At 41.9% G+C, this 26,495-nt stretch overlaps 1 protein-coding gene and 1 long non-coding RNA gene across 2 annotated transcripts; both read left to right on the top strand.

Annotated features, from left to right (window-relative positions):
* The first annotated feature begins 1,617 nt into the window (after positions 1 to 1,617).
* On the top strand, positions 1,618 to 16,113 carry LOC138959711 (uncharacterized). The gene is made up of 4 exons (XR_011453786.1): positions 1,618 to 2,197; positions 9,915 to 9,959; positions 10,360 to 10,521; positions 12,634 to 16,113. It is a non-coding gene; the product is annotated as an uncharacterized lncRNA (long non-coding RNA).
* Positions 16,114 to 16,831: 718 nt separating this feature from the next.
* On the top strand, positions 16,832 to 25,569 carry LOC138959710 (salivary glue protein Sgs-3-like). Its single transcript, XM_070331302.1, has 5 exons — positions 16,832 to 16,900; positions 17,569 to 17,638; positions 19,393 to 19,602; positions 22,846 to 22,911; positions 24,705 to 25,569. The coding sequence occupies exons 2-5, from the start codon at positions 17,581 to 17,583 to the stop codon at positions 24,998 to 25,000; spliced, it is 630 nt and encodes a 209-aa protein (XP_070187403.1). The 5' UTR covers positions 16,832 to 16,900; positions 17,569 to 17,580; the 3' UTR covers positions 25,001 to 25,569.
* Positions 25,570 to 26,495: the final 926 nt, after the last annotated feature.

The raw sequence follows: 26,495 nt of genomic DNA, 5'->3' as shown, positions 1-26,495 counted from the left end.
TTAGGAGGCGAAATATTTAGCCTGTAGGACAGTAAAATTCTCTATTTTATTTCTTCTAACCACAATTTAAATGAACGTCGTTCATGATGATGATGATGATGATGATGATGACGATGACGACGACGATGATGATGACGACGACAATGCTGCAGCTGCTGCTACCACTGCTGCTGCTACTGCAGCTGCTGCTGATGATGACGAGGAGGAGGACGACGACGACAACGACGATGATGGTGGGGCTGGTGGTTGTGCTACTGCTGCTTCTGCTGCTGATGATGATGACGAGGAGGAGGAGGAGGGGAAGGAGGAGGACGACGATAACAATGATGGTGGTGGTGGTTGTGCTACTGCTGCTGATGGTGGTGGTGGTTGTGGTGGTGTCAGTGGAGGTGGAGGATGGAGCAAATATCACACCACGTGCACGTGAACTGATCGTGGTCACACGTGGCGAGACGTTTGTATTAGCAGAGACATACATTCTATGTCTCTGGTATTAGTGATTGTTATAATTTCATCTCAACGAAATCTATGGTGCCAGTGCTAAAGAACCACACATATTGACATAAGCTTATTGTCTGAAGTATTGATTTCTGTTCATCATTTACAACAAATGATTTTGAATAGGAGACAAGGAAATGTGCGAACGTGTGTGTGTGTGTGTGTGTGTGTGTGTGTGTGGGAGGGGGGGCAGAGGTTGTGTGTTTGGGAAGGGGGCAGAGGTGTGTGTGTGTGTGCGTGTGTGCTGCATGCGTGCGTGCATGTGTGTGGAGGAAAACCAGTTTTACAAGAGTGGAACTGTGAACCAATTAGCAGTTAAGCTGCAACAGTCGTGAAAACTTTCATTCTTTCTCGGCTGATCCTGCTACTGAATTTAATCTGGCATTTCAAGTTGAGTGCAGGTTGGTATATCATAGTCTACTTCACAGCAGCACCATTGCTATATAACGTAATAGGCTATAAACCGTGACTCTGAAAAAGCAATAAGTGTGCTTGTGCTTAAATAAATAATAAGTAAAAATGTTAAAAAAAAATTCCATTTACAACTTGGAAAAGTAATCATTTTTAGGCGGTGGTAGTGTGGTTTACAGTGGCGGGAGAGAAACACATTTACCGTACATCCATTATTTTTGCAGGAGCTTTGTTTAGAGGTATTAGTAAGAAAGAAAGAAAGAAAGAAGGAAAGAAAGAGAAAAGAGAGAAGCCGCATGAAAAAAAAGAAGAAAACAAGATGGAATTGTTTTTAAATCGATTTCGGAAATTTAATTTTAATCATAGTTTTTATATTTTTAATTTTCAGAGCTTGTTTTTATTAATCCAAATATAACATATTTATATGTTTTTGGAATCAGAAAATGATGAAGAATAAGATGAACGTAGTTTTGGATCGTTTAAAACAAAAAAAATGTAATTACAATTTTCAGATTTTTAATGACCAAAGTCATTAATTAATTTGTAAGCCTCCAAGCTGAAATTCAATACCAAAGTCCGGCCTTCGTCGAAGATTGCTTTGCCAAAATGTCAATCAAATTGATTGAAAAAGGAGGGTGTGACAGTGCCGCCTCAACTTTTAAAATAAGCCGGATATGACGTCATCAAAGACATTTATCGAAAAAATTAAAAACACGTCTGGGGATATCATACCCAGGAACTCTCATGTAAAATTTCATAAAGATCGGTCCAGTAGTTTACTCTGAATCGCTCTACACACACACACGCACAGACAGACAGACAGACAGACAGACAGACAGACAGACACACACACACACACACACACACACCACGACCCTCGTCTCGAAACTTGACTAAATGTAAAAAAGAAGAACAATAACAGAGAAAGAAAGCCCTCAAGAAATACAACAAGCAAGAAAAAAAAGAATCATAGAAAGATAAGGAAAGACAGCAATAAAGAAAGATCGGAAAGGAAGAAAGAAAAGAAGGAAGAACGAAAGAAAAAGAGAAAGAACAATAGCCCTGCAACTCAATTATCGTACCACGCAGAAATTCACTTTACTTTACCAAGATAGATACTTGCTTTTGACAGCCCTTTACACCTCGTCATCCCCCCTACCCCACGTTTTTAAATCCGTTGTGAAACCAAAGTTCAACATTTTGTACCATATGTTACAGATAAACCAGAAGATGGCGAAGTTCATGAGTATTGGACAGCTTGGGTGCCTACTCTTCATCTTTCTATTTGGTAAGTAATGAATTCTGTTTTCATTAAATAGAAAGATGTTCTGTGTGGAGTATTAGTAATGCTGCTTGTGTGAAATGTAGGAGATATTGCAACTTATAAAACAAAACATCACATTATTCAGGGCGATCAACAACAAAGATAAAAATGTGATATCTACCACCGCCAGTTTTGCTTTTAATACACACAGCCTGGTATGCTGATGAATGTGAACCAAACAAGTTGATGTTTTCATAAACGCTCATGTTTTCTCTTTACTTCAACCGAAAATCAAGTAACAACCGTAAGATTTTGAAAAACAATTCAAATGCCTGAGTTTAGCAAGGTTAAAGGTTAATTTCATCAAATGGGGCTCACTTTGAGCAGTCTCACATGTATGATTGTTTGACGACAGATTATTTGTTCCCTTAGCAACAACATTCTTGTTCGAAATGAGTTCACAAACTCGAAAAGCGCTTTGCAATAACATTCTTCTTTTGTGTAAATCTCTTTACTCTCCGTGATGACACAGGTAAGTAATGCAAATCTTTAGGCATTTGACAGAATGGTATTTGCCATGTGTGGAGAAAACTGCAGTGCACATAACTTTTTTTGGTATCTCTTATTTTCCCCATCTTCTTCTTCTTGGCGTTCGCAGAGGTTACACGATTAGTCTAGCACTGGTGATAAATGTTGTCGTTTTCTCCAACTCCTGTCGACTGCCGTATAGTTTGGTCTGCAAGGGAGTTGGTGACGGCCGTGCACTTCTTTTCGTTCCTCGTCTAGTAAGGGACATCGCTGTAAGATGTGCTCCGCTGTTTTGTCTTCTTGACCGCAGGCACAGGTTGGTGATGGCGCCAGCTTGAACTTTCGGTGCATGTGAGCATTGAGCCTGTTATAGCCAGTACGCAGCCTGATGAGGTTGACTTGCTGCTCTCTGGACATTGTGTGGTAGTCATCTCTGTTTGTCCTTGGCCTCATCAATGCCTTGATGATTGTCTACTGCTCACTAAAGCTGACACTGTTTTCAGGTTGGTCTTCCACGGCTCCTTCTTTCGCCAGCTAATCTGCCCTTTCATTTCCTGGTATCCCACAGTGTGCTGGTATCCACTGGAGGACAACTCTTCTGGTTTGTCTGACCATCTGTAATGCTTTGGCCAGCTGTGGGAGTTTGTCGTTCTCTAGGGCCTGAAGGACTGAAAGGGCGTCCGAGAGGAAGACAACTTGGTAGCAAGGGTCTGCGGAGTCCTGAACCAAGGAGGCGGCCTGCATGAGAGCTTCTGCTTCTGCTTTATAGTTTGTGCAGTGTTTGCCAGTGGCAACGCTGGATGTAGCTGTATGTCCCCCAGGGAACTGGATCAGAATGCCAGCACCGCCATTGAGCACGGCGTTAGTTGCTGATCCATCGGTGTATACATGGATCCACGCCTCTTTTGGGTACTGTTCGTCGATCAGGGCTAAGGTGAGTGCCTGTCGAGCTGTGTCATTCTGATCTTCTCCTGAGGTAACATGTGGAACACTGGTGCAGATCTGGATGCCTGGTTTCTCTGTTGCCTTGGGGGTTTCCTCTTCTTCTTGAGTCAGAGGTAGAGTGTTCTGTGGGAGGACTTCCCTGTACTGTCGAGAAAGTCTCTTGCTCTCGTGTACAAAACTGCTCCGTTTGAGCCGGTTCTTGGTGAGGTTGCTCAGTCTGTGCTTCATGGGGTGGTCGGGTAGGCACTTGAGCTTCTCGGCCTGTACCATAGTCTTGGCTTCTCTTCTCTGACAGAGGGGTTGGATGATGGTAAGCTTCTCCGTTTCCTTGACGGGCGTGGATTTCATTGCACCAGTGATGAGTCGGAGGGCCTGGTTTTGCACACGGTCGAGGGTCTGCAGGTTTGTCTTGGCTGAGGTTGACCACGCTGTGGAGCCGTACTAGAGGTGGGGTCTGATTGTTCCCTAGTATACTGTCTTCAGTATCTTCTCGTTCGCTCCCCAGGTGGTACCTGCCAGCTTCCTGAGTATGGCTAGCTTGCGCCGGGCCTTCGTCTCTGCCTGTGCAATGTGTGGTTTCCAGGTCTGCCGTCTATCAAAGGTGACACCAAGGTACGTTGCTTCTTCATCCTCTCTCAGAGGAGTTCCACCAAGCCTAATGGTTCCGGCTTTCTGCTTTGGCGACAGTGTGAATAGGGTGATGGAGGATTTCTCCTTGTCGATGGAGACGCACCAATCTTCTGCCAATGCGTTCAGTCTATCTGCCGCTTGCTGCATTCTGTAGGTGGCAGTACTTGCGTGCTCCTCCTTGCACCAGATCACAAGGTCGTCTGCGTAGAGAGCAGCTTTGATCCCCTTGGGCATCTCAGATACCAGATCGTCGATGAAGAGAAGGAAGAGTGTGGGGGAGAGGACTCCGCCCTGAGGGACGCTATGACGAAGGAGGAACTTCTTGCTTTTGGTCTGGTCGACGTTAACTCTTGCCCTGCGGTTATAGATGTAGGAGCGAATCCACTGGTACGTGTTGCTGGACACGCCTTTCCTCAGCAGTTTTACAAGGAGTCCATCTTTCCAGACCTTGTCAAAGGCCTTCTGAAGATCTATCCAGGTGACGAAGACCAGCTTCTGTTCCTGAAAGGCATCTTCAACTTCTTGCGCCAGGTAAGTGACCTGATCTTCAGTGCTGCGGAACTGTCGGAATCCAGCTTGTTCAGGGGCGAGGAGGTTCCTGGATTCCAGGTACCACCTTAGGCGCTCGTTCACAATTCTCTTCAGGGTCTTCACAACACAGCTGGTGAGGCTGATTGGGCGATAGCTGGTGGCCTTCTTTGGATCCTTCCCTTTTTTTAAGATGGGGATCATGATCGCTTCTCGCCAGAGTTGTGGTAGCGATCCTTCTTGCCAGCTGCTGTTGAAGACCTCGAGTAGCTTGTTCTCTGCTGCACTACCAAGGTGGGTTAGCATCTCGTTGGTGATGCCGTCTGGGCCAGGGGACCTCTTCGCCTTTAACTTTTTCAGAGCTGAGTGCAGCTCGTGGAGTGTGAGTGGTTGACTCATGACGTCCACTGTCGACTGTCTGGCAGGTCTCTCTCTTGTCTCTCTTCTTGCTTCTCTCTGTTTCTCGGGGCTAACATGGAGGTTGCTCTCAGCTGCATAGCTTTCAGCAAATTGGTTGGCAGCATGCTTTCCAGTTAGCACCTTCCCGTTCTCTTCTAATGTGATCTTTCCTCTGCTGGTGTTCTCATCATTCAACTGCTTGGTAAGCCTCCAGAGCTTTCTGCCATCCTTCTCAAGGTTCAGAGAGCTTGTTTTCTCTTGCCAGCTTCTCCGTCTTGCCTGTAGCTTCTTCTTGAGAAATTTGGCTTTGGCTTCCTGGAGGCGGATGTTGTTGTTTTGTGACGGGTTGACTTCTGCTTCCCTTCTGGCGTCTGCCAGATCATCATCCAGTTCCTGCAATTCATTGCTCCAGTAGGGCTTATAATCTCTCCTGGCACCCCTGGGAATGGACTCACGCGCTGCTCTGAGGATGCTCATGTTGAAGTCCTTCGCCACAATGTTGATGTCTCGACCCTCGAATCTGATGTCTTTAGTGAGTTCGCTGGTGCGATGTCTAAAGAGGAACCAGTTCGCTCTTTTGTAGTTCCACCGTGGGAAGGAAGCTTCAGTGCAGGACTCCATGCCCAGGGTCAAAAAGACTGGCCGATAGTCACTTCCACCTAGCTGTTCTCCGACCTCTCTGCTGGTTAGCTGGTGCATGTCTTCCGTGCAGAAGGCTAGGTCAGGACTTGATGTAGTGTGCCATCTTCTGGAGTAGAATGTAGGGCAGTCAAAGGGACTGTTCAAAAGGATGAGACCTTTGTCGTCCTGCCAGTTCTCCACCTCTTCTCCTCTCCGATCCAAGTGGTCATATCCCCAACTCTGTGAATGACTGTTGAAGTCACCCACCACGATGAAGTTGGAGGCCTTTGCGGGGATCGTGTTAAGGGCGAGGTATCTATTATTGGGGCAGTAGAAGTTGACAAGATGGAATTCTGCTGTCTTTGTCTGGATTAGAATCACCTGATATTCGGAGTCCTCCATGTGCGTTTCTATCAAACAGGCATTGATGTTGTTCCTGATGAGGGTCAGGATTCCTCCCTTGCTTCGGTCTGTTCTGTCGGACCTAAGGCACTGGTAGCCTCTCACTTTGAAGGACTTTTGGGGTGTCAGGTGCGTCTCCTGAATACAGCAGATGTTGATGTTCTTCTCATGCAGGATATGCTCCAACTCTGTCTTCTTGTTCAGGATACTTTCTGCGTTCCAGTGCATGACCTGAAAAGGTCGCTGCTGACTGGGTTTCTTCCTGGTTGTGGTGGTGCCAGTCACTCTCCTCCCGCGTCTCCTGGCGTGACAAGACGGACGGGAGGGACCTCCAGTAGTTGGGGCTGGGTCCCTTTGAGGCATGGGACCCGACGCTGCTCCACCCTGGGGGGTCCTCAATGGGCGAGCGCCATTTCCATCTGTGCTGGTTGATTGTGTCATCATTTGCGTAAGCGCGTGTGCCCGTGGTTTGTTAGAATGCGCCGTGCGGCCCGGGTCCTCCGTCTTCAGCATTCGGGGTTTTCTGTCGGGGTTACCTCACCCTAATTAGCTCATGGCCCGTACGTCCTACCCTGAGAGTACAGGGGGGAGGATTTGCCGGGATCCCACCCGGAGCTAGGGTTTTAATGCGCCATTAATCACATTAGATGAGTCCCGTCAATGGACGATGGAGCATTTCCAAGGGGGTAGCAGTGCCGCCTGCTACCCCACTCCGCCCTGGTAGGAAACACCGCCAGTTTGGTCCGCGGCCGCAAGCGGCTGATCTCCATATCTGAAGACCGTTCCCCTATCCCCCACCCGGGGACGCGCTGGGTTGGGGGTGGTCGCCCCACTAAAAATCCCACACTGGGTTAAGAAAGATCAGCCTGTCCCAGTTATTTTCCCCATAGGAGCCTTGTAAGTGTACAAGAGGAGATACAGTACGAATAGCCCGTGCGTTGAGCAGAGAAAGTAGGTCATTTTAAGCTGACAACTTTTGGGCAGCCAAATTGGAGTTTTACTCTATTCCTTAGCAAAACTCCGGTACCGAGCGAGTTAATTACTTTCACATGTGTTGCTGAGGCGAGCTTGGCTGGCCCTGAGAAGCCGACTGACCACAGAGGGGCCTTTGTTCTAGTCCCCCCTCCCCTCCCGCAACTGGACTTTACCCTCCCCCCCCCCCCCCCCAATGTAGCTATAGGAAATGATTCGATTTGGAGATTTTAGGATCTTTTTTGCCCTACCTTTTCTTGTAATGTTTTAATCACATCGTTTTTGGATACAACACATAACGTCCTTTTTTGTTTTAGGACCATCTTTGTTAAGTTTTACAGTCAGTTTTTATGAAGGTTTAGTTAAGAGGGGCGTGTTCTTTTTACCCTCTCTTTCGTTTTCCACCCCCTTCTTTTGTTTGTTGATTACTGGGCTTGACGTTTCCTGCTGCTATACTCACAAACGCATACTCTCTCTCTCTCTCTCTCTCTCTCTCTCTCTCTCTCTCTCTCTCTCTCTCTCTCTCTCTCTCTCTCTCTCTCTCTCTCTCTCTCTATTTTATTTTGCCATTCTTTTCCTCGGTATCCCTTTCATTCGTATATTCAATACATGTATTCATTTATTCAGTAGAATGTAGGCGCTATGTTAATCATATATGTGGCTAATGCGAATGTATAAAGACGGATGAAACCGGTGTGTGCCGACGTTTTTGTAATGGCAATGGCCGTTGTTGACGTTGTTGCTTTGAGCACGCAGCGTTTTTGTGGTTTTTTTATGGGCATGGATTTGCCGTTTGATATGAACGTCTAGCGTACGTTTTGTGTATTAAAGAAGAAGTATTTTTGTGTGTAACATAATTGCTCAATTGGAAGTTTTGTAGTTCGTCTGCGGTTTTGTTTACCTACAAGTGTTTGGTATCTGCAGATACGCTGTAAGGTTCGTCGCTTAAGGACATATGTTTGTACATCATTTTTCATGTGGGTTTTCTTAATAGAAGAGCTTTTGTGTATATTTGAGGAATTTAACTTCAGTCAATAGGGAGGTTGGCAGCAGGCTCGGAGCCCTCCACCTCCCCTCCCTTTTGCTCCCGCGCTGCCGCGAGATTTTCATTGATCCCGCTAGGGTGACGTGGGAGGAAGCCCCGTTAGCTATACAAGCCAGCGTCCTCATGAGGTCGGGAGACGTGTGAGAGAGTAGGGTGCTGAATAAGTGCCTGAAGCATGCGTCATCAAAACTACCACAAGGGGAGAGATACACTGAGTTGGGCAAAAGGTGCGGGAACCTATCTGCTTGGTGCCTCTCCCCGAAAGATACATTGAGTTGGGCAAAATGTGCGGGAACCTATGCCATCTGCTCGACAGTGTCTTTCCGGAGTTGCGTGTGCTTTGTGCCTTAGTACCTGACCTTATAGACCACGTCCTCAAATCGCAGCTCCAGTCCCAGCCAGCAATAGTGAACCAACGAGCAGTGATCGAGCGGCGTCGCTCGATTTTGTCCAGGCCCCGAACCCCTGCCCAATTTTTCCTGCAGATTAGGACTTAGGTTTTGTTTTTGAGAGTAAGTTAGGTTGCCAGGGTACCTACGGGTCATGCCCGATTTTTCAGCAGTTTAAAGATTTAGATTTTATTTGTTAGTATAGAAGGAAAGACTGTATTAAAGCCAACCTAGATTCTTTATAGATATATTTTCTATGGAAGAACCCATGTATGTTTTATGATTGTTGTTTTGGTCTGATTACAATTTGAAATCTTACTACACTCTTGTTGATTTTACATTTTGTTGTCAGAAGTATTCTGTTCGTCTGCTCGTCTGGTGCGTGTGGTTTGAATGCCATCCTGACAAATGTCTTTTAGAAACACATGCACGGTAACATCTTAGGCGCAGACACAGACAGGTATTGTTTCCGTGAAGCTACCACCGCTCGGCTTTACACCATGCAATACGAGGGAAACCGATACATTGGGGGGTTACGTGGGATATTACAGTGTTCTAGATGGTCGAACGTGTAGCAAAGACCTGTACGTGTACTTGTAGATATTGCGTCACCCGTGACTCACTTTTTTCTCCAATGTTCCAAATGCATACGTTGTTTTGCTCCCACCAAGACAGCAGATCTTGGCAAACGCGTGACGTAAAAACTAGATTTGATGACGTTACCCGTTACCAGTTTCATCAAAATGTGAAAACATGAAATGAACATTTCAGAAAACAACAAAAGGGTTTGTCGTTCAATGCAAAACTGTAAACTTTTCTTTTTAACTTAAATGGCTACATTAGCTATTTACATGTTGATTAAGCTGCGATTTTATCTGCATGTCTCTTGCACTCATTCGGACTTTTGAGGTAAAGTTACATTACATTCATGTTAAAATTCAAACAAAAGGAAGCGATAAATCAATACATCTATGCAATATTTGCAATGTGCACGCCGAATAATATTGTCTTGGTTTATGCCCCTTGCCCATAACGTAGCTTTGCGATGTTGTTGTTTAACTCGGGTCAAAATGGATGATTATGGGGAGGATTGTCTCGTTAGCCATGTACAAGAAGAAGAACAAGAACAAGAAGAAAAAGAAGAAGAACAACAACAACAACAACAACAACAACAACAACAACAACAACAACAACAACAACAGAGAGACAGATAGACACACAGACAGACGTACTCACATCATTCAATGTATATAATACTTTTTTTTTCTTTATTTGACAACAGCAAAGAAAGCTGAGGGAACCACAACAACGCCTACTCCTACGCCTGGTAAGCTATGCTGTCAAATGATGTTATCGTTGACATCATTAACATTGTTGTTGTCTTCATATCGTGTGTGTGTGTGCGCGCGCGCGCGTGTCAGTGTGTGTGTGTGTGTGTGAGTCAGTGTGTGTCTGTGTGTGTTATGTGAACGTGCGCGCGCATGCGTGTGTGTGTGTACGTGTGTGCGCGCGTGTGTGTGCGTGCGTGTGTGTGTGTGCAAGCGTGCGTGCGTAAGTGTGTGCAAGCGTATGTGTGTGTGTTTGTGTGTGTGTGTGTGTTTGTGTGTGTGTGTGTGCGTGCGTGCATGCGTGCGTGCGTGCGTGTGTGTGTGTGTGTGTGTGTGTGTGTTTGTGCGGTTCTGCACATAATTATAAAGATACCTTTCGTTCGGTGTATTTGACAACAGTACAGACAACTTGGGGAATCCTACCCAACACCGAACAACCGAGGACAACACCGTTCTCCACTGGACCTCCCAGCTCCCCTCCCAGCTTCTCGTCAACTGGTCAACAGCCCACAACTACTCTTCCCTTTTTGGCAACACAACCGGCTCCGCTTTTTGGTTCCGGTGAGCTATCCCGTTAAATGATGTCGTCGTTGAGATATTTTTCAAGTGTTTCGCATAGCGCAATACAACTGTCGGCCAATTTTTTTTTTCTAAAGCAACATTCACCGCCGTTTTGGTAATTCTAAAAAAGGCAAGTTTAAATTAAATTATATCCCCTTTGATTGAAGCATTTGTTCTTTTTAAAGATTGTATATAGCTATTCTGATGGACACGTGGGGGAATTCGGGGGCTGTGATTGGATGGTCTCTTCCGATCATCAAAGCATATTGCTACGGAAGTCGGCCATTTTTGCCAATATCCAAAAGCATATTGGCAATAACAAAGACGCATGGTTCCGGTTTACCCATCTGTACCACACGATGTTTCAGTCGACAACAACATACACTGACGACTTGAGATTCTTCTCGGGAATGTTTTTCAGCTTTACAAATGTCGATAGCATACCCTTTTCTGCTAACTTCCCTGTGAAACAGGACTAAACCAATTATTTTCTGTCCGTAAACACCACAAAATTCCCAAAGTCGAAAGATGTAGTACAAACAGGGGAGTAAAACGGAACAGCCGTTTTTGTGAGCGCAGTTGCCGACTGACACAAACTTTCTCATTCGGCTTTTCTTATCTCGTAACTCCACACTAAATACCCCACTTCCCCTCTGAAATATTGATGTACAACCCATGACGCTAACATTCGTGTTGTCGTTTAAAACTGAGGTTGAAAAATTCGCTTCATGACGAGACAAGTATAAATGCCATTCACTCAAACTGAAAACTTCGTGCCGTCTGCTCACGTTGTACGGATTAGCTGTTCTCTTCTCCTCCCCTTGTTGCATCCTAGTTCTTCAGTTGTTTCTAGTCTTCTGTTGATGTTGTGTTTTGGCCCGGCGGTCTTCTTCATAAGTAGTCTTGTTCAAAATAAAAAAAAACGCAAACTTCTTTTTGTTGTATACGAATGAACTGATAAAAAGCTGTTTAACAGCTGTGTTGTCAAATCGAGTTTTTTTTCTCCAAAGTCAGTGTGGCGCCTGCGCAAAACTAATGCGCATAAGAAACGGCGTCTGCTATCAAAACCTGAGATCAACGCATCGACGCAAAAACTGTCATTTTGTAAGTTTGGAACAACAAATCAAGGTCAGAACAGCTATATAATCGCTATTGTATTTTCAGCGTAGCAATAGGGTCCGATATTTAGACTCGAACAAGTATAATGCGACTCGTCTTCGACTCGTCGGCATTATACTTGTCTCGTCTAAATATCGGACCCTATTGCTACGCTGAAAACACAATAGCTGTTAATAACATTTTTGACCGGATCTTAACTTCTTTGGAAGAGTATAAATAGCCATTGATCAGTCTAAGCGTTACGTGAGGTGAGATAAGATCATCTTTGCACGTGCACACTTACCAAACTGCGCCTCGCTGTTTTCTGCGCAGAGTGGACATTTCTTGAAGAACTACTTTCGTAACTGACACAGGGGCGGGGATATAGCTCAGTTGGTAGCGCGCTGGATTTGTATTCAGTTGGCCGCTGTCAGCGTGAGTTCGATCCCAGGTTCGAAATTTATGTCAGAGTCAACTTTGTGTGCAGACTCTCTTCGGTGTCCGAATCCTCCCCCCGTGTACACTACATTGGGTGTGCACGTTAAAGATCCCACGATTGACAAAAGGGTCTTTCCTGGCAAAATTGCTTAGGCACAGTTAATAATTGTCTACATATACCCGTGTGACTTGGAATAATAGGCCGTGAAAGGTAAATATGCGCCGAAATGGCTGCAATCTACTGGCCGTATAAAATTTCATCTCACACGGCATCACTGCAGAGCGCCTAGAACTGTACCCACGGAATATGCGCGATATAAGCGTCATTGATTGATTGATTGATTGATGTGTCAAGGTGCGAAAATGTATCAGACTTTTTTTTTAATTCTTCAGGCAGCAGGCAGGCTGTTCACTTCTTTTTCTTTTTTTATGGTATGTGTTCAAGTGGAAAGATATGTCTCATGTAATCGTATGGAAAGATGTGTGGTAGTGCACAAGATGGTTTATGGTGGAAGGGAGGAAAGTTCAACGCTCACTCTCTATTTTGACAATCCGCTATTTTGTTCCCCCACGCAGGTAAAATCGGACCTGTTGAAGAAATCTGCGTTCCACTCAAGACAATTCCAACCCCAGCCATCTTCACAAGCCAAAACATCCTGGCAAATGTCTCTGTCACGAGTTTCGGCGCATGCGTAAAGCAGTGTCTTGTGACTTCCGGCTGCGTCGGCTTGGCGATTGAAAAAACGGTCAAAGAGAACATCACCCCTGGCCTCTGCGTGCTTGGAAATTCAGGAACCTATAGAGCGAATACAGAGTATATTTTGTATATGACATCGCTGACAGAATCAATGGAACTAGTTACGGATCCCCCGATGGATGCCGATGACGACATGTTTAAATGACCTAGGCGATTCGACAGGCAGGCAACATATACCCATAATAGAAGGAAAACGGGAGTGTTTTTACTGATGAAAATATAATTTGTCTGATATAAGATCTATCAAATAAAAAGAAAAATCCGTAACGGATACGAGTAACGTTCCAAAATGAAAACAAAAGAAACAAACAGCATAGGTTTATGAACGAAACATAACTTATCAATCAGTTGCATTCATATTTTGCTCGTAAATAACGTTGGAATATGAAACTCAGAGATAAAAATTCTGTAAGCACAATATTTTCAATAATAGCTCAGTCAGGCAAATTGAATGTGAGCATATTTGGTGAAGACGGAGAACCACCGAAAACAGCTTACATCGCATAAAAACAGTGTTTCTTACTGCGCTTCTGTATTGTTTGGTATGGGTCCAGGGAGTCTGCTGACTTTTAGCAATAAGCTTTGAGATTGCTAGTAGCAAACTATGACAGTTTTTTCCCTTTGCCTTTTGCTGCTCACGGTAAGTCAGCTGGTCTGTTCTTTTTCTGTTTTATTCTGTAGTATTCCTTTTTTCCCCAATGTATTTTGTTCCTTGCCCATTTGTTTTAAAACCAAGGTTATGTTTGGATCGGATTTGATTCAACTTTTCTCTGTACTGTAAATTACAAACAAAATTCAAAACAGAGATAGACTGTTGACGTTACCATTATCAATTCCCTTCGACTCTCGCCATCTTGACTTTGACAAGTCAACGCCTGCTGAGCTAAGTTCCTTTCATTGTCTCATTATTAAGTGTATGTCCGTCCATTTCAAATATTGTTAGGTCAACGTAGTAGTAAAATATGTTTACTTTTGTCTATAATTAAACGGTCCAAAACTAACCCTTTTTTGTCATTATTTAGTTGAATAGTTTTACAAAACTTAAATGTTTGTTTTGGAACTTAACTTTGTCAGTTATTGTAAGTGATATGTAATTATACTACTTCTTACCATAGTAATTGTTGCATGTTGCACCTAAATCTTACAGCTCAGAAGCATTCCTATCCCTATAGCAGTCCACGTGCAACTAACGAACATCCGTCTCTGTTAGAATTGCGTCCGAGTCATAAGCATGAAGTTGTCAAATCAATAAACAACAACAACAGCCAGCGACGTGAATTCTCCATTTTGAATAATATTTTGATAAGATGGCGCCATGCTTGAGTGAAGGCAAAATCCTGGAATATTATGAGATCAATTTTTGGCCGCCCTGTTTATTTCAAACGGTAAGCAGGTGTCTCTTTTTACATTTAGTCAAGTTTTGACTAAATGATTTAACATAGAGGGGGGAATCGAGACGAGGGTCGTGGTGTATGTGTGTGTGTGTGTGTGTGTGTCTGTCTGTGTGTGTGTGTGTGTAGAGCGATTCAGACTAAACTACTGGGCCGATCTTTATGAAATTTGACATGAGAGTTCCTGGGTATGATATCCCCGGACGTGTTTTTCATTTTTTCGATAAATACCTTTGATGACGTCATATCCGGCTTTTTGTAAAAGTTGAGGCGGCACTGTCACACCCTCATTTTTCCATTAAATTGATTGAAATTTTGGCAAAGCAATCTTCGACGAAGGCCGGGGTTTGGTATTGCATTTCAGCTTGGTGGCTTAAAAACTAATGAGTGAGTTTGGTCATTAAAAATCGGAAATTTGTAATTAAAATTATTTTTTTATTAAACGATCCAAAAACAATTTCATCTTATTCTTCGTCATTGTCTGATTTCAAAAACATATACATATGTTATATTTGGATTAAAAACAAGCTCTGAAAATTAAAAATATAAAAATTATGATCAAAATTAAATTTCCGAAATCGTTTTAAAAACTATTTCATCTTATTCCTTGTCGGTTCCTGATTCCAAAAACATATAGATATGATATGTTTGGATTAAAAACACGCTCAGAAAGTTAAAACGAAGAGAGGTACAGTAAAGCGTGCAATGAAGCACAGCGCAATCGCTACCGCGCCAAACAGGCTCGTCACTTTCACTGCGTTTTGCACTAGCGGCGGACTACGTTCAGTTTCCTTCTGTGAGTTCCACAGCTTGACTAAATGTAGTAATTTCGCCTTACGCGACTTGTTTTACATTTGGTCAAGTTTTGACTAAATGTTTTAACATAGAGGGGGAATCGAGACGAGGGTCGTGGTGTATGTGTGTGTGTGTGTGTGTGTGTGTGTGTGTGTGTGTGTGTGTGTGTGTCTGTCTGTCTGTCTGTCTGTGCGTGTGTGTGTGTAGAGCGATTCAGACTAAACTACTGGACCGATCTTTATGAAATTTGACATGAGAGTTCCTGGGAATTATATCCCCGGACGTGTTTTTTTTCTCGATAAATACCTTTAATGACGTCATATCCGGCTTTTTGTAAAAGTTGAGGCAGCACTGTCACACCCTCATTTTTCAATCAAATTGATTGAAATTTTGGCCAAGCAATACTCGACGAAGGCCGGACTTTGGTATTGCATTTCAGCTTGGTGGCTTAAAACCTAATGAATGAGTTTGGTCATTAAAAGTCGGAAACTTGTAATTAAAATTATTTTTTATTAAACGATCCAAAAACAATTTCATCTTATTCTTCGTCATTGTCTGATTCCAAAAACATATACATATGTTATATTTGGATTACAAACAAGCTCTGAAAATTAAAAATATGAAAATTATGATTAAAATTAATTGTCCGAAATCGATTTAAAAACAATTTCATCTTATTTCTTGTCGGTCCCTGATTCCAAAAACATATAGATATGATATGTTTGGATTAAAAACAAACTCAGTAAGCTAAAAAGAATAGACATACTGAAAAGCGTGTTATCCTGCTCAGCGCGACCACTACCGCACTATTCTGCATGGCTTGTCGATTTCACTGCCTTTGCCACGAGCGGTGGACTGACGAAACTACGACTATGTGGTCTTGGTGAAAAAAGCAGTGCGTTCAGTTTCATTCTGTGAGTTCGACAGCTTGACTAAATGTTGTTATTTCGCCTTACGCGACTTGTTTTTAACTGCCAAACCCTACTAGGGTTCTATATGATAGCCGCGTGAACACAAACACAGTGATAACAATCCAGGCATATTTTGTACTTTTCTGTTACAATTTTTGTTTATAAAGGTGTGTGTAAAATAAAGATTTTGTTGAGCAATGTAGACTTAAATGTTGTTATTGTTGTTGTGTGTGAGTGTGTTTGTGTGTGTGTGTGTGTGTGTGTGTGTGTGTGTGTGTGTGTGTGTGTGTGTGTGTACGTATGTGTGTCTGTGTGTGTGCGAGCGAGCATGCATGCGGGCGTGCGTGCAGTGTGTGCGAGCTCGTTAATTAATACCAGTAGCCCTGTTTAAAAAACAGTTGTTGAAAATTCTCTTTCAGAGCATCGTATGGCTTAAAAGATATTTTCTTCTGTAATTGGGTATTTAAAATACATGTGAGGAGGGTGAACAAAAACCCATATGATACCAATTGCACGTGGGCTGATGGTGATCGCACGTAGCGAGATGTAGATTTGTGAATGTTACATTTACATGTGAAGAATTTTGTGTTGTCAGTGTTTGCCCAAGAGAACAAAAATATGTACATATATATTGAAGAATTGGTTTCAGTTCATCTTTATGCGACAAATGAATTCTATAGGGGACAAGGAAATGCATGAACGTTAATTTGCGTGTGACGTTGTTTTTCTCCTTTTGTCATTCTATGCGCATCGACCGTTTTGTGTGCGGTTGTGTGTGTGTGTGTGTGTGTGTGTGTGTCAGTGTGTGTGTGTGTGTGTGTGCGTGCGTGCGTGCATGTGTGTGTGTGTGTGTGTGTGTGTAAAGCAGTGTTACAAGAGTGATACTGCAAACCAATGAGCATGCAGTAAGTTTGCAGCAGTCGGTCAAACTGGATGTCATTCCTCTGCTGACCCAGCCACTGCATTTTAACCTGGCATTTAGGGCAGAGGTAGGTACATATCATAGCCCGCCTCACAGCAGGCTATATACTGTAGACCGTGACTCCGAAAAGACAGCGATCTGATGTATGCTTGTACAATTTATGTTTAAACCGATGTAAATAATAATAGAAATGTTAAAATACTAAAATAAATGATAATGAATAAAATAACCCTAAAATAGTATATTTTCTTTTTCGGCGGTTGTACATTTATAATTGTGGTGTAGCCAGTTAACGCATTTACAGTACATCAACTATGTTTGCAGGAGCAACATCGGTATCAGCAGAAGAAAGGACTCCAAAATCTTACCTTACTTATGCTGATATTTTGGGGGGAATAAGAAAGTCTTCAATATGTAATATCTTTCGCCTTATGTCTAAACAAAAATAGTCGACAACATTAATTCAACCTATTGGAATTACAAAAGCAACGCTGGTAGTTTTCTTGTTGCAAATGTTTTTACACAACTATTGTGATGGCAAATCAGCGTTAGAAAAAAGGAAGGAAAGAGAGTGACCATTCATTTCTATTACATACAACGCAGAAACACTTACCTTCTCGGGCTATATATCCTTATTTTTGCATTTGACGGCCCTCAATTGAGGTTAACCCCCCCCCCCTCCCAATTTCCTCCGCTTTGAAACAAACGCTCACGAACCTCAACTGTGTGTTACAGACGCACTTGAAGATGGACAAGGTCAAAAGGCTCCGACAGTTTGCCTGCGTTCTCCTCATCATTTCCTGCGGTAAGTAATCACTTTTACTTTCACCACAAGGGGTAGGAGTTGAGATGGGTACGATACTTCTGCGCGTGAAATTAGTGTAGGTGACATTTAATAGCCACTTGTAAAATATTTGATTCGATTGAATGAATGTGTGTGCGTTCGTCCGTCGGTCCGTGCGTTATTTTTTGAAATATCAAGAGAGTGTTTTTACAAAACGGGTAGCGCCGTCAAATGTAGGCGAACTTTAATGACACATGTTTTCCAAATGTTACACGTCGTGCAAGCCAACAAGACGTGTGAAATAGATTCCAGAGAGCAACCGTGTTGAAGACTATTGGCTTAAAGCCACCCTCCGCCTCCCGTAAACCATCAGTTTCTGGCCACGGACACTGTCACACACAGTACAAACACCCTTTTGTTTAAACACTTACTGCTGGAGAACACTCTAGGTGCCCTGCATAAGGAGCGAGCATTTTTCAAAGAATTTATTTTTGCGTGGACAGACGGATTTCTATCCAGACAAATCGGAAGCCTCGTTATGGCGCTAGACCTAACTGTTAAAATCTAAATAATAAATTGACAGCTTGTTACACAAACATTGTTAACTTTGGCTTATAAAAAAAAATGCTGGTCGACTGAGATTTCAACCATTGTGTCTGTGTAGATTGAATATTGCGCACATACACTTCCGCGACGTGGATAAAATTACATCTAATGAGCTGCATCTTATCATTGCCCAAGCAGACGAATTTTCCGATAACTGCTAGTTTCTTTGAAGAAGCCGACACTCGGTTTGTGTCACAATCAGTCATGTGTTGTATTTTTGATTCAGAGGTACACAATAACATGCTATTGCTGATACAGAGTTGCATTGAAACTACAAACTGAGAACTAAGTTCATCACATAATTATATATATATATATATATATAAAAAAAAAAATAAAAAAAAAATAAAAAGTGGGTCACACGTACGGGGCCATGACGGCTCGGGGGTTGAATAAACCACGAGAACTTGGGTGTGGTTAAAGCATGCTAAATAGCCATTCAAGCAAACTGTGTCATTTAGTTATGTTAAATGCTATTGCAAGTGAGTTCCATAAGGTTAGACTGAATTGCTTATTTTGTGAAAGATTCCATCGTTCTGTAAACCTCATGTGAGGCGGAGTGGGGCTTTAATTTCTAAATTCTGTTTATCCTACATACTGTACTTGCGTGTCTTCTGCTCCAAACATCCCGGAATCGACGCGTCCAAATCGAAGACGCTTCATATGGAACCTCGATTTCTTCCAAAACCTTTTTCAATCTGTGACGTCAAAGCAAAGAGACGTCACTGCAGAAAGTATAGCGTGACGTGTTGATTTTAAAAAAATTTCAAGGGGAAACAACAAGCGCACAAGTGTTCCCAGAATGACGTTTGTCTCGGTGACTTTGGAATCAAGAGAAGTGAAAAATCTGGTCCCTGCCAGATTAGTTTGACACGACCTCATTTACATGATATACGAACAGGTAAATTGAACGATATTGTTATCTCATGGGTGGTCTCTCTCACGTATGTAGGATAAAGTATACTAATATAATACTGTCATGTCCGACATTATGATTGTGGCATTTCCCATCTGTCTGTCGGACCACAAACAGATCATCATAGATAGTATATATACCTGTGATCGCACCTAATATAAGCGCTTGCCTGAGTTCATGTCCATATATTGTTCTTCGAGTGATAACTGTATAATGTTTATATTAAATAAGATCCTGTTTAAACCAACCACAGGTACTCCTCTTATAAAAGCAACAACTCCACCAACAACCACTACACCAACAACCACTGGTACTGCGCCTACCACGACAGGTCCTGCAACAACCACTAGTACTGCTTCTACACCACCATCCCCTACACCAACAACCACTGGTACTACGCTTGCGCCAACCACGACAGGTCCTGCAACCACTACACGACCATCCCCTACACCAACAACCACTGGTACTGCGCCAACCACAATTTTAGCATTGTGAAACAATTGTCAGAACATTCGTTGTATTTGCAGCCAAACATTAATTGATGACTTGTAGATCTACGATCGAGCTCTTTAAATTAAGAGTAGTTCGCTTTTTTTGTAACTTAAAGAGATTATATCTAACAAGAAAACTGTCTCTCATCGCCCCAAGAGCTATACAGTTCAGGTTGGGGGTTGTAATTATGTGACTACACACCACTGGTGACACCAGGAATACCTTTAAATAAACATTTGAGCGCTGAGTTACTCAAATTGAAAACTGCTGTGTTTTGAGTAGGAATCCCAAACTGTAATTCTCATTGTGACGGCTTTTTGCACAAGTCATAATTTTCGTCCTGCCTCTCGACCCTGAGTATTTCATGCGCTATTCCTAGAGATACAGATTTAAAATTGAGCAGAGAGCTACAGAAGTCGTTTTGGGAGTTGAATAGATGACAACACACAGGAGGAAGGTCTTAGAATTAGTGTTTGAGCGTTCTATTTTTCAAATCTGAATGCTGTGTTTGGTAGTTATTTCAGACCGTGATATTCTCCACCGGACATTGTGTTTGTTTCTGTTATGCAGCGTTTTAGTTCTGTGTGGCACGGAATTTTCATGCGTAAGTTAGACTGTAGGTTTGACTTCTTAAATCCAACGGTCTTTATCTGCTTTGACGAATGGGTATCTATGAGGACTTAATAAAATATGATGACGGACGGAAGTCCGGACTCCTGACAGGAGAGCTGGGCGAAAAAAACCGCTCGCTGATTACAAATCATGTAATTATTTAGCATAGTTACGGAGCAGTTTTGAGCAAATCATCGCAGGTGTTTCTAAATTACAGTACAGCGAATGTCCCATGAACTTTTAAAGGTCCAAATCGTCAGAAAAATTTCAAAAATGGCGCCTATCTTTAACCCATTTTCTGCAATATATGCAGTCAGGACGCAAGGGGTAGGTTTCAGATTCATAAGTGTTCTATTCTGCGTGTCGGAATGCAAACATAAACAAATTAAAGCTGAGTATTGGTTATTTCGGGCAACGGCTTAAATTCCGTCTTCTTTTGATAGTTTTAGCTACTACCCGCTGGCGCTAAATACGCTGTACGTAAATCTACAAATATGATTTACCTAGCGATGTGTGTAGATAATTCACCCCAGGTTTAAACAGCAATCCTATATTCACACGAAATTTCGTCTCGATCCTTCTCTTGTTCCTCTCTCCGTAAGACAGATTATTCGGTACTAATACTGGTTATAGTTTGATGAGGGAGACACCAACCATATAAATACAAACAATTTGTGTCACTGTGCTTCATCTGCTAAAAGAGATAAAATCAAAGACAAAAAAAGCTGGCACATACAGTCCTGGAAAATAACAGTTTTGGCCTGCCTGATATCAGTTTTGCAACTTCTGAAAGATCAAATCGCGATCATCAAATATTCATTAGTTTTGACCTTTTTTGCTGTTATACAATAATTTAAATTCTGGTTTTACCTCGGGATGTCAGGAATTTCATTCACAATTTAACATAATGCATTTCGCATCCAATCTATTAAGTGTAGTTTGAAAGTAAGCAATAATGAAAATATGCTCCTGATATTCTTTGAAACTACTGAAACTAAATACAGTTTTGTACCTTGCTCTTCTTAACAAACATGAACGAGAAAGATTAATTTTTCATTTTAAAGAAGTTCATACATTGTGCAAAAACACAAATATAAGTGCTTCAGGTTTTTTTTAAACAATATTGTTAAAATCATCAGATGATGGTAACTAATCTATCCAAACACATGCATACCGAACGTGTCTGTTTGGGATGGATGGAACAACGTTGTCCCATGGTTTGTCACCACACAATAACTTCTAGACCCATTCTATTACGAGCAGCACCGCCCGGATAAATTACAGAAAAACCCGCACGGAATTGGCGAACATTGATTCATGATTGCTTAAGGACAGATCAATGTTTCTTTTGTCAACAACATTCTGTATGTCCTGTTCGCAGAAAGCTTAGAAAGTCAAACAACCGTTCACGAAATAGGTACTTTTTCGTCGTTATCATCATCATCATCATCATCATCATCATCATCATCATCATCATCATCATCATCATCATCATCATAATCATCATTATGGTGTGTGTGTGTGTGTGTGTGTGTGTGTGTGTGTGTGTGTGTGTGTGTGTGTGTGTGTGTGTGTGTGTGTGTGTGAGCTCTTTTTGCCGATGTGTGCTGGTAGAGGTAAAGTAATGCAAATCTTTAGAACTTGGACAAATTAGTTATTGATGTCTTCTTAACTGTTTGCTCTGCAAAAGGGTGAAACGAAAACCTATTGTCACGTCGGATATGCTGTTATGAGGAAACAGTCTACATGTAATGTTGTTTATTGCAATTTTGCTGATGTGTGTTTTGCAGCTACGTTGCCTCCTAAATAATTCATTTTTGTTTGAAACGTAAAAATGTAGTTTCATCCCAATGTAAAACTCGCATAATCATTTCTCAGAAAGGAGCAAAACGTTTTGTCTTTTCATGCATAACTTTACATACTTTTTCTAAACGGCCACGTACCAAACAAGCATTTGAATTTTGATGCAATTTCGAATGGAGTGATAGAAATGATCCCTGCGCCTATTAAGCGAAACTCAGCAAAAAGCATATTGCGACACTTTTTGTACTCCAACTGAATAATTCATGCCCGTGTCCGAATTATAAAGTCGGAGCACAGAATGTGTTGCAATAATTTGTTTGCAGATATTGTATTTTTAGACAATGACATTTTTGACGTCGTGTGTGTGTGTGTGTGTGTGTGTGTGTGTGTGTGTGTGTGTGTGTGTTTGTGTGTGTGTTTGTTTGTGTGTGTACGATGCAGTGTTATGTATGTGATATTTTGCTCCGATGGTATACACACACACACAATATTTTGCTCCGATTGTATACACACACACACACACACACTCACACACACACATACACACACACACATACACACACACATACTCGCATACACTCACACACACACACACGCACACTAACACACCCACTCACCCAAACTTTCTTTTCAGCAAAAATGTCATGTTGTTTTGTTGTTGTTAGTAATATTTGTTTGATTAAATATTATCTTTATTCTAAAACGTTGGTAATTAATATCAAAATAATTCAAAACAAAAATAAACACCCTTCTCTTCGGTGTTTTCTTCTAAATGACTATGACTTTTTTTCCCGTAAAGAAACCTTGCCAACAGCACAAACCACTTGGGGGTTGCCATCCAATACAAGCCTATCTTCTGGTTACGGTGAGCTTTGCCAGTAGATTATGATCGTCTTTGACATCATTAACATGATCGTCGTCGTTGTCATATAATCGTCATCGTGGTCATGAGTGTCGTCATCGTTGTTGTCGTCATTATCATCATCGTCACCATCATTGTGTGTGTGTGTGTGTGTGTGTGTGTGTGTGTGTGTGTGTGTGTGTGTGTGTGTGTGTGTGTGTACACTGTACATCTGTCTGAGTAGCATCCGGTGGGAATTGTAAATGTACATTTTCAGCCAGATCCTCAGGAGATCAGCAGTCTGAATCAACCAACATTGATCATACAAACGATTTTGGACAAAATTAGAAAAAAAGGGTAAAGAATAAGTCAGGTTTCGCTTAGTCTCGTCAAGTCAAGGCTGTCTTTCCGTTAAAGATACATTTCTTCCCATTTATTCCCCCCTCTGCTTCTTTACCTCTGTAAACTTGTAGAGCTAGTTATTTTTCGATAATGACCCAGCAACCAAACAAATAACGAGCCAGCAACAGCCTGAATCCTCGATAGTGCAATGGGTTGAGAAGCTGTTCTGTTTTGGTACTACTTTTGCGACTGAAAAGTTCCGAACGCTCCATACGTACGAAGTATACATCTCTGGAGCAAACAATACAAACATACCGCGTTTAAATTAACAACTACAGGCCTGAACACATGAATCTCCATATAAAATCCATGAGTGTTGTTGTTTTCTGAATCTAGATCTGCCGTGCACAACCCGTTCATCACAAGCAAATTCCCAAGGCAAGTAACTCATACTCTAGCCGACAAGAGTAGTTCCCCTTCTTTCAACGCAGTTTCTTCGACAACACTGACTGCAATCCGACGGTCAGTTTTGAACAATATTTCATTTTATAAACAGATCACACGCAACCAAATGCACACACCTCATCAATTTAAACAACATAAAGCGGTTTCATACACTATTTTCCCCAGAAAACTGAACTTCATACAGTAATTAACGTTGGAACACGGGTGCAAAAGTTCGTCTGCTAGTCCCATTTGACGAAAGAACATTATCTTAAAGCGATACTAAAACATAAACAGAACACACAATATCTGCCTTTACCGCCACAGCAGAATAAAAGCACATCTGTGTACTTGATTTTAGTCTAAAACAGGGAAACTGACAAGAAGTGTTAACAGAATGGAATGATTTGCACGGAACTATACAACCGCGCATTAATCGATCGCCTGCGCAGGTTGACTGGTTGAGTGATTCGGATTCGATCAAACTTTCGCACAAAAACTCCTGTTTTCTTTGAATAACTGAAGAAAGGGGGAATAAAGAGGTTACACACCTCGTCTCAGTGATTATTAAAAATAATGGTCTCAGTTCGCGGTCATGAAAAAGCTCGCTGAAGCTCGCATTTTTCATGATCCGCAAACTTCGACCATTATTTTTAATAATCACTGAGACTCGGCATGTAACCTCTACGTACACCACCTTGTAAATACCCGCTGATCAGTCCATGCATGACCCGAGAATACAACATCTTTTCTTGTGAACTAATACCAAACTTTGCCTTACTATTTCCCGTGCATTTACAGAATTAATTCCGTAAGTGACACATGTGTAAATCTGCAAAATTGAATAAGGAAAATCTTTCTAACTCTGAACAGAAAGCCGGCTTGCTGGCGACTTTTGGGTATGTGCTAAAGTGAACGCATGTTTTTGCCCCATTTAATAGTTTGGGCAGATCTGTGGTTTTGTATAAGATGGTTTAAACTCGAAGAATACCTTCCATTTTGACAATCATGCCTTTGTTTTCCCCACGCAGTAAAAATTGAACCTGTTGAAGAAACCTGTGTTCCACTCAAGAAAGTCTCAGACTCATCCAACTGCACAGAACAAGACATCCTGGCAAACATCACTGTCCAAAGTTTCGGCGCATGCGTAAAGGCGTGTCTCGTGACTTCCGGCTGCGTCTGTTTGGCGATTGAGCAATCGGTCAAGGACAACTTCACCCTTGGCAGTTGCGTGCTGGGAAATTTAGGAACCTATGAAGGGAATCTAGAATACGTTTTGTATGAAACCGTTGGTAGAATCAATTCAACTAACGAAGGATCCCCCTGATAGTCGCGATGGGGCCTAGGAGTATCATTGCCGACGACGAAAGTGTCCAAGCTCCGGCCAGGTGATTCTTAAGGCATGCAAAATATACCCAAAATGAAGGAAACAGGAACTTTTCTTTATTTCTTATTTTCATGTATCTTTTTATGAACACGTTATTAATGTGATATAAGATGAATCGAATACAAAGAAGAATCCGTAACAGATAAAAGTAACGATCCCAAAAACGAAAACGAAAAAACAAACAGGATAATTTATGAACAAAAATAATTTATAAAACTGTTGTATCATTTAATTTACTCGTAATAAACATTGGAAAAACAAAAGGGTGGGTTGGTGTTTTTGCGCATTATTTTCAATAATAGCTCTGTCACATGTGACTTGGAATAAAGGCCGTGAAAGGTGAATGCTCGCCCTAATAGGCTTGAGGTTTGCTGGCCGATGTGAATGCGTGATATATTGTGTAAAAAATTCCATCTCACACGGCAGAAATTAATATGTAAAGCGCATTGAGCATATATATGATTATGCGCTATAACAAATGTCCATTATTATTATTATTATTATTATTATTATTATTATTATAATAAATTGCTGAGGACGGAGAACGACCAAAATGATCTCACATCGTACGAAACCAATGTTGTTACAACGTTTCTGTAATATTTCATATGCGCCTGGGGAGTTTGCTTTCTTTCAGGACAAAGCTTTGGGTTTGCTACTCTAACCCTAACCCTAAATAGCATTTGTATGTCGTAGCTCGTCTGTTTTTGTAAATTTTATTTGGTCCAATTCGTGTTCTTCTTTTATGTATTTTGCTCTATGCCGATTTGTTTTAAAGGCTATGTTTTGTATTTTGATCGAGTTTGATTAAACCTTTTGTTTGTTTTAAGTAACATTATTAAATTCGGAACGGATAGACCTGCTACCGTCCAAAACAAAACAAAAGAAGAAAATCAAAGAAATGTCAGTTCATTTTACATACCTTTAACTAATTTTCTCTCTTTGAATCTTTATTAAAGTATATTAACACAAAACAGTAAAAGCTTTGGTAACTGGCAAGAATATAACCTTTAACTTTGTGTTACTAGTTTGTTGTATGTTGTCCCCCGAAAGCGGAGTATTGCTGCCTAAATGGTGGGGTAAAAACGGCCATACACGTAAAAACCCACTCGTGCAAAATCACGAGTGTTCGAGGGAGTTTCAGCCCATAACGGAGAAGAAGGAGAAGAAGGAGAAGAAAAGTCAATGCCATTGCATGATCCTTAGTGTTGACTGCCGACGCCCGCTGACATAGCGGAGGTGCGCAAAAGGAACAGCCATGTATGTGCAGACTTTTTGTTACGCCTTCATTGCCTGCAGCTAACTATGGCAGTTGTGTGCCCCTTGACTTTAGATGTTCACACATTGATTCTTACACTTTCTCCTTTTTACATTTAGTCAAGTTTTGACTAAATGTTTTAACATAGACGGGGAATCGAGACGAGGGTGGTGGTGT

Source organism: Littorina saxatilis, linkage group LG2 (assembly GCF_037325665.1).
Source record: "Littorina saxatilis isolate snail1 linkage group LG2, US_GU_Lsax_2.0, whole genome shotgun sequence".
Lineage (NCBI taxonomy): Eukaryota > Metazoa > Mollusca > Gastropoda > Littorinimorpha > Littorinidae > Littorina > Littorina saxatilis.
This window is presented reverse-complemented; position numbering and strand designations above follow the sequence as displayed.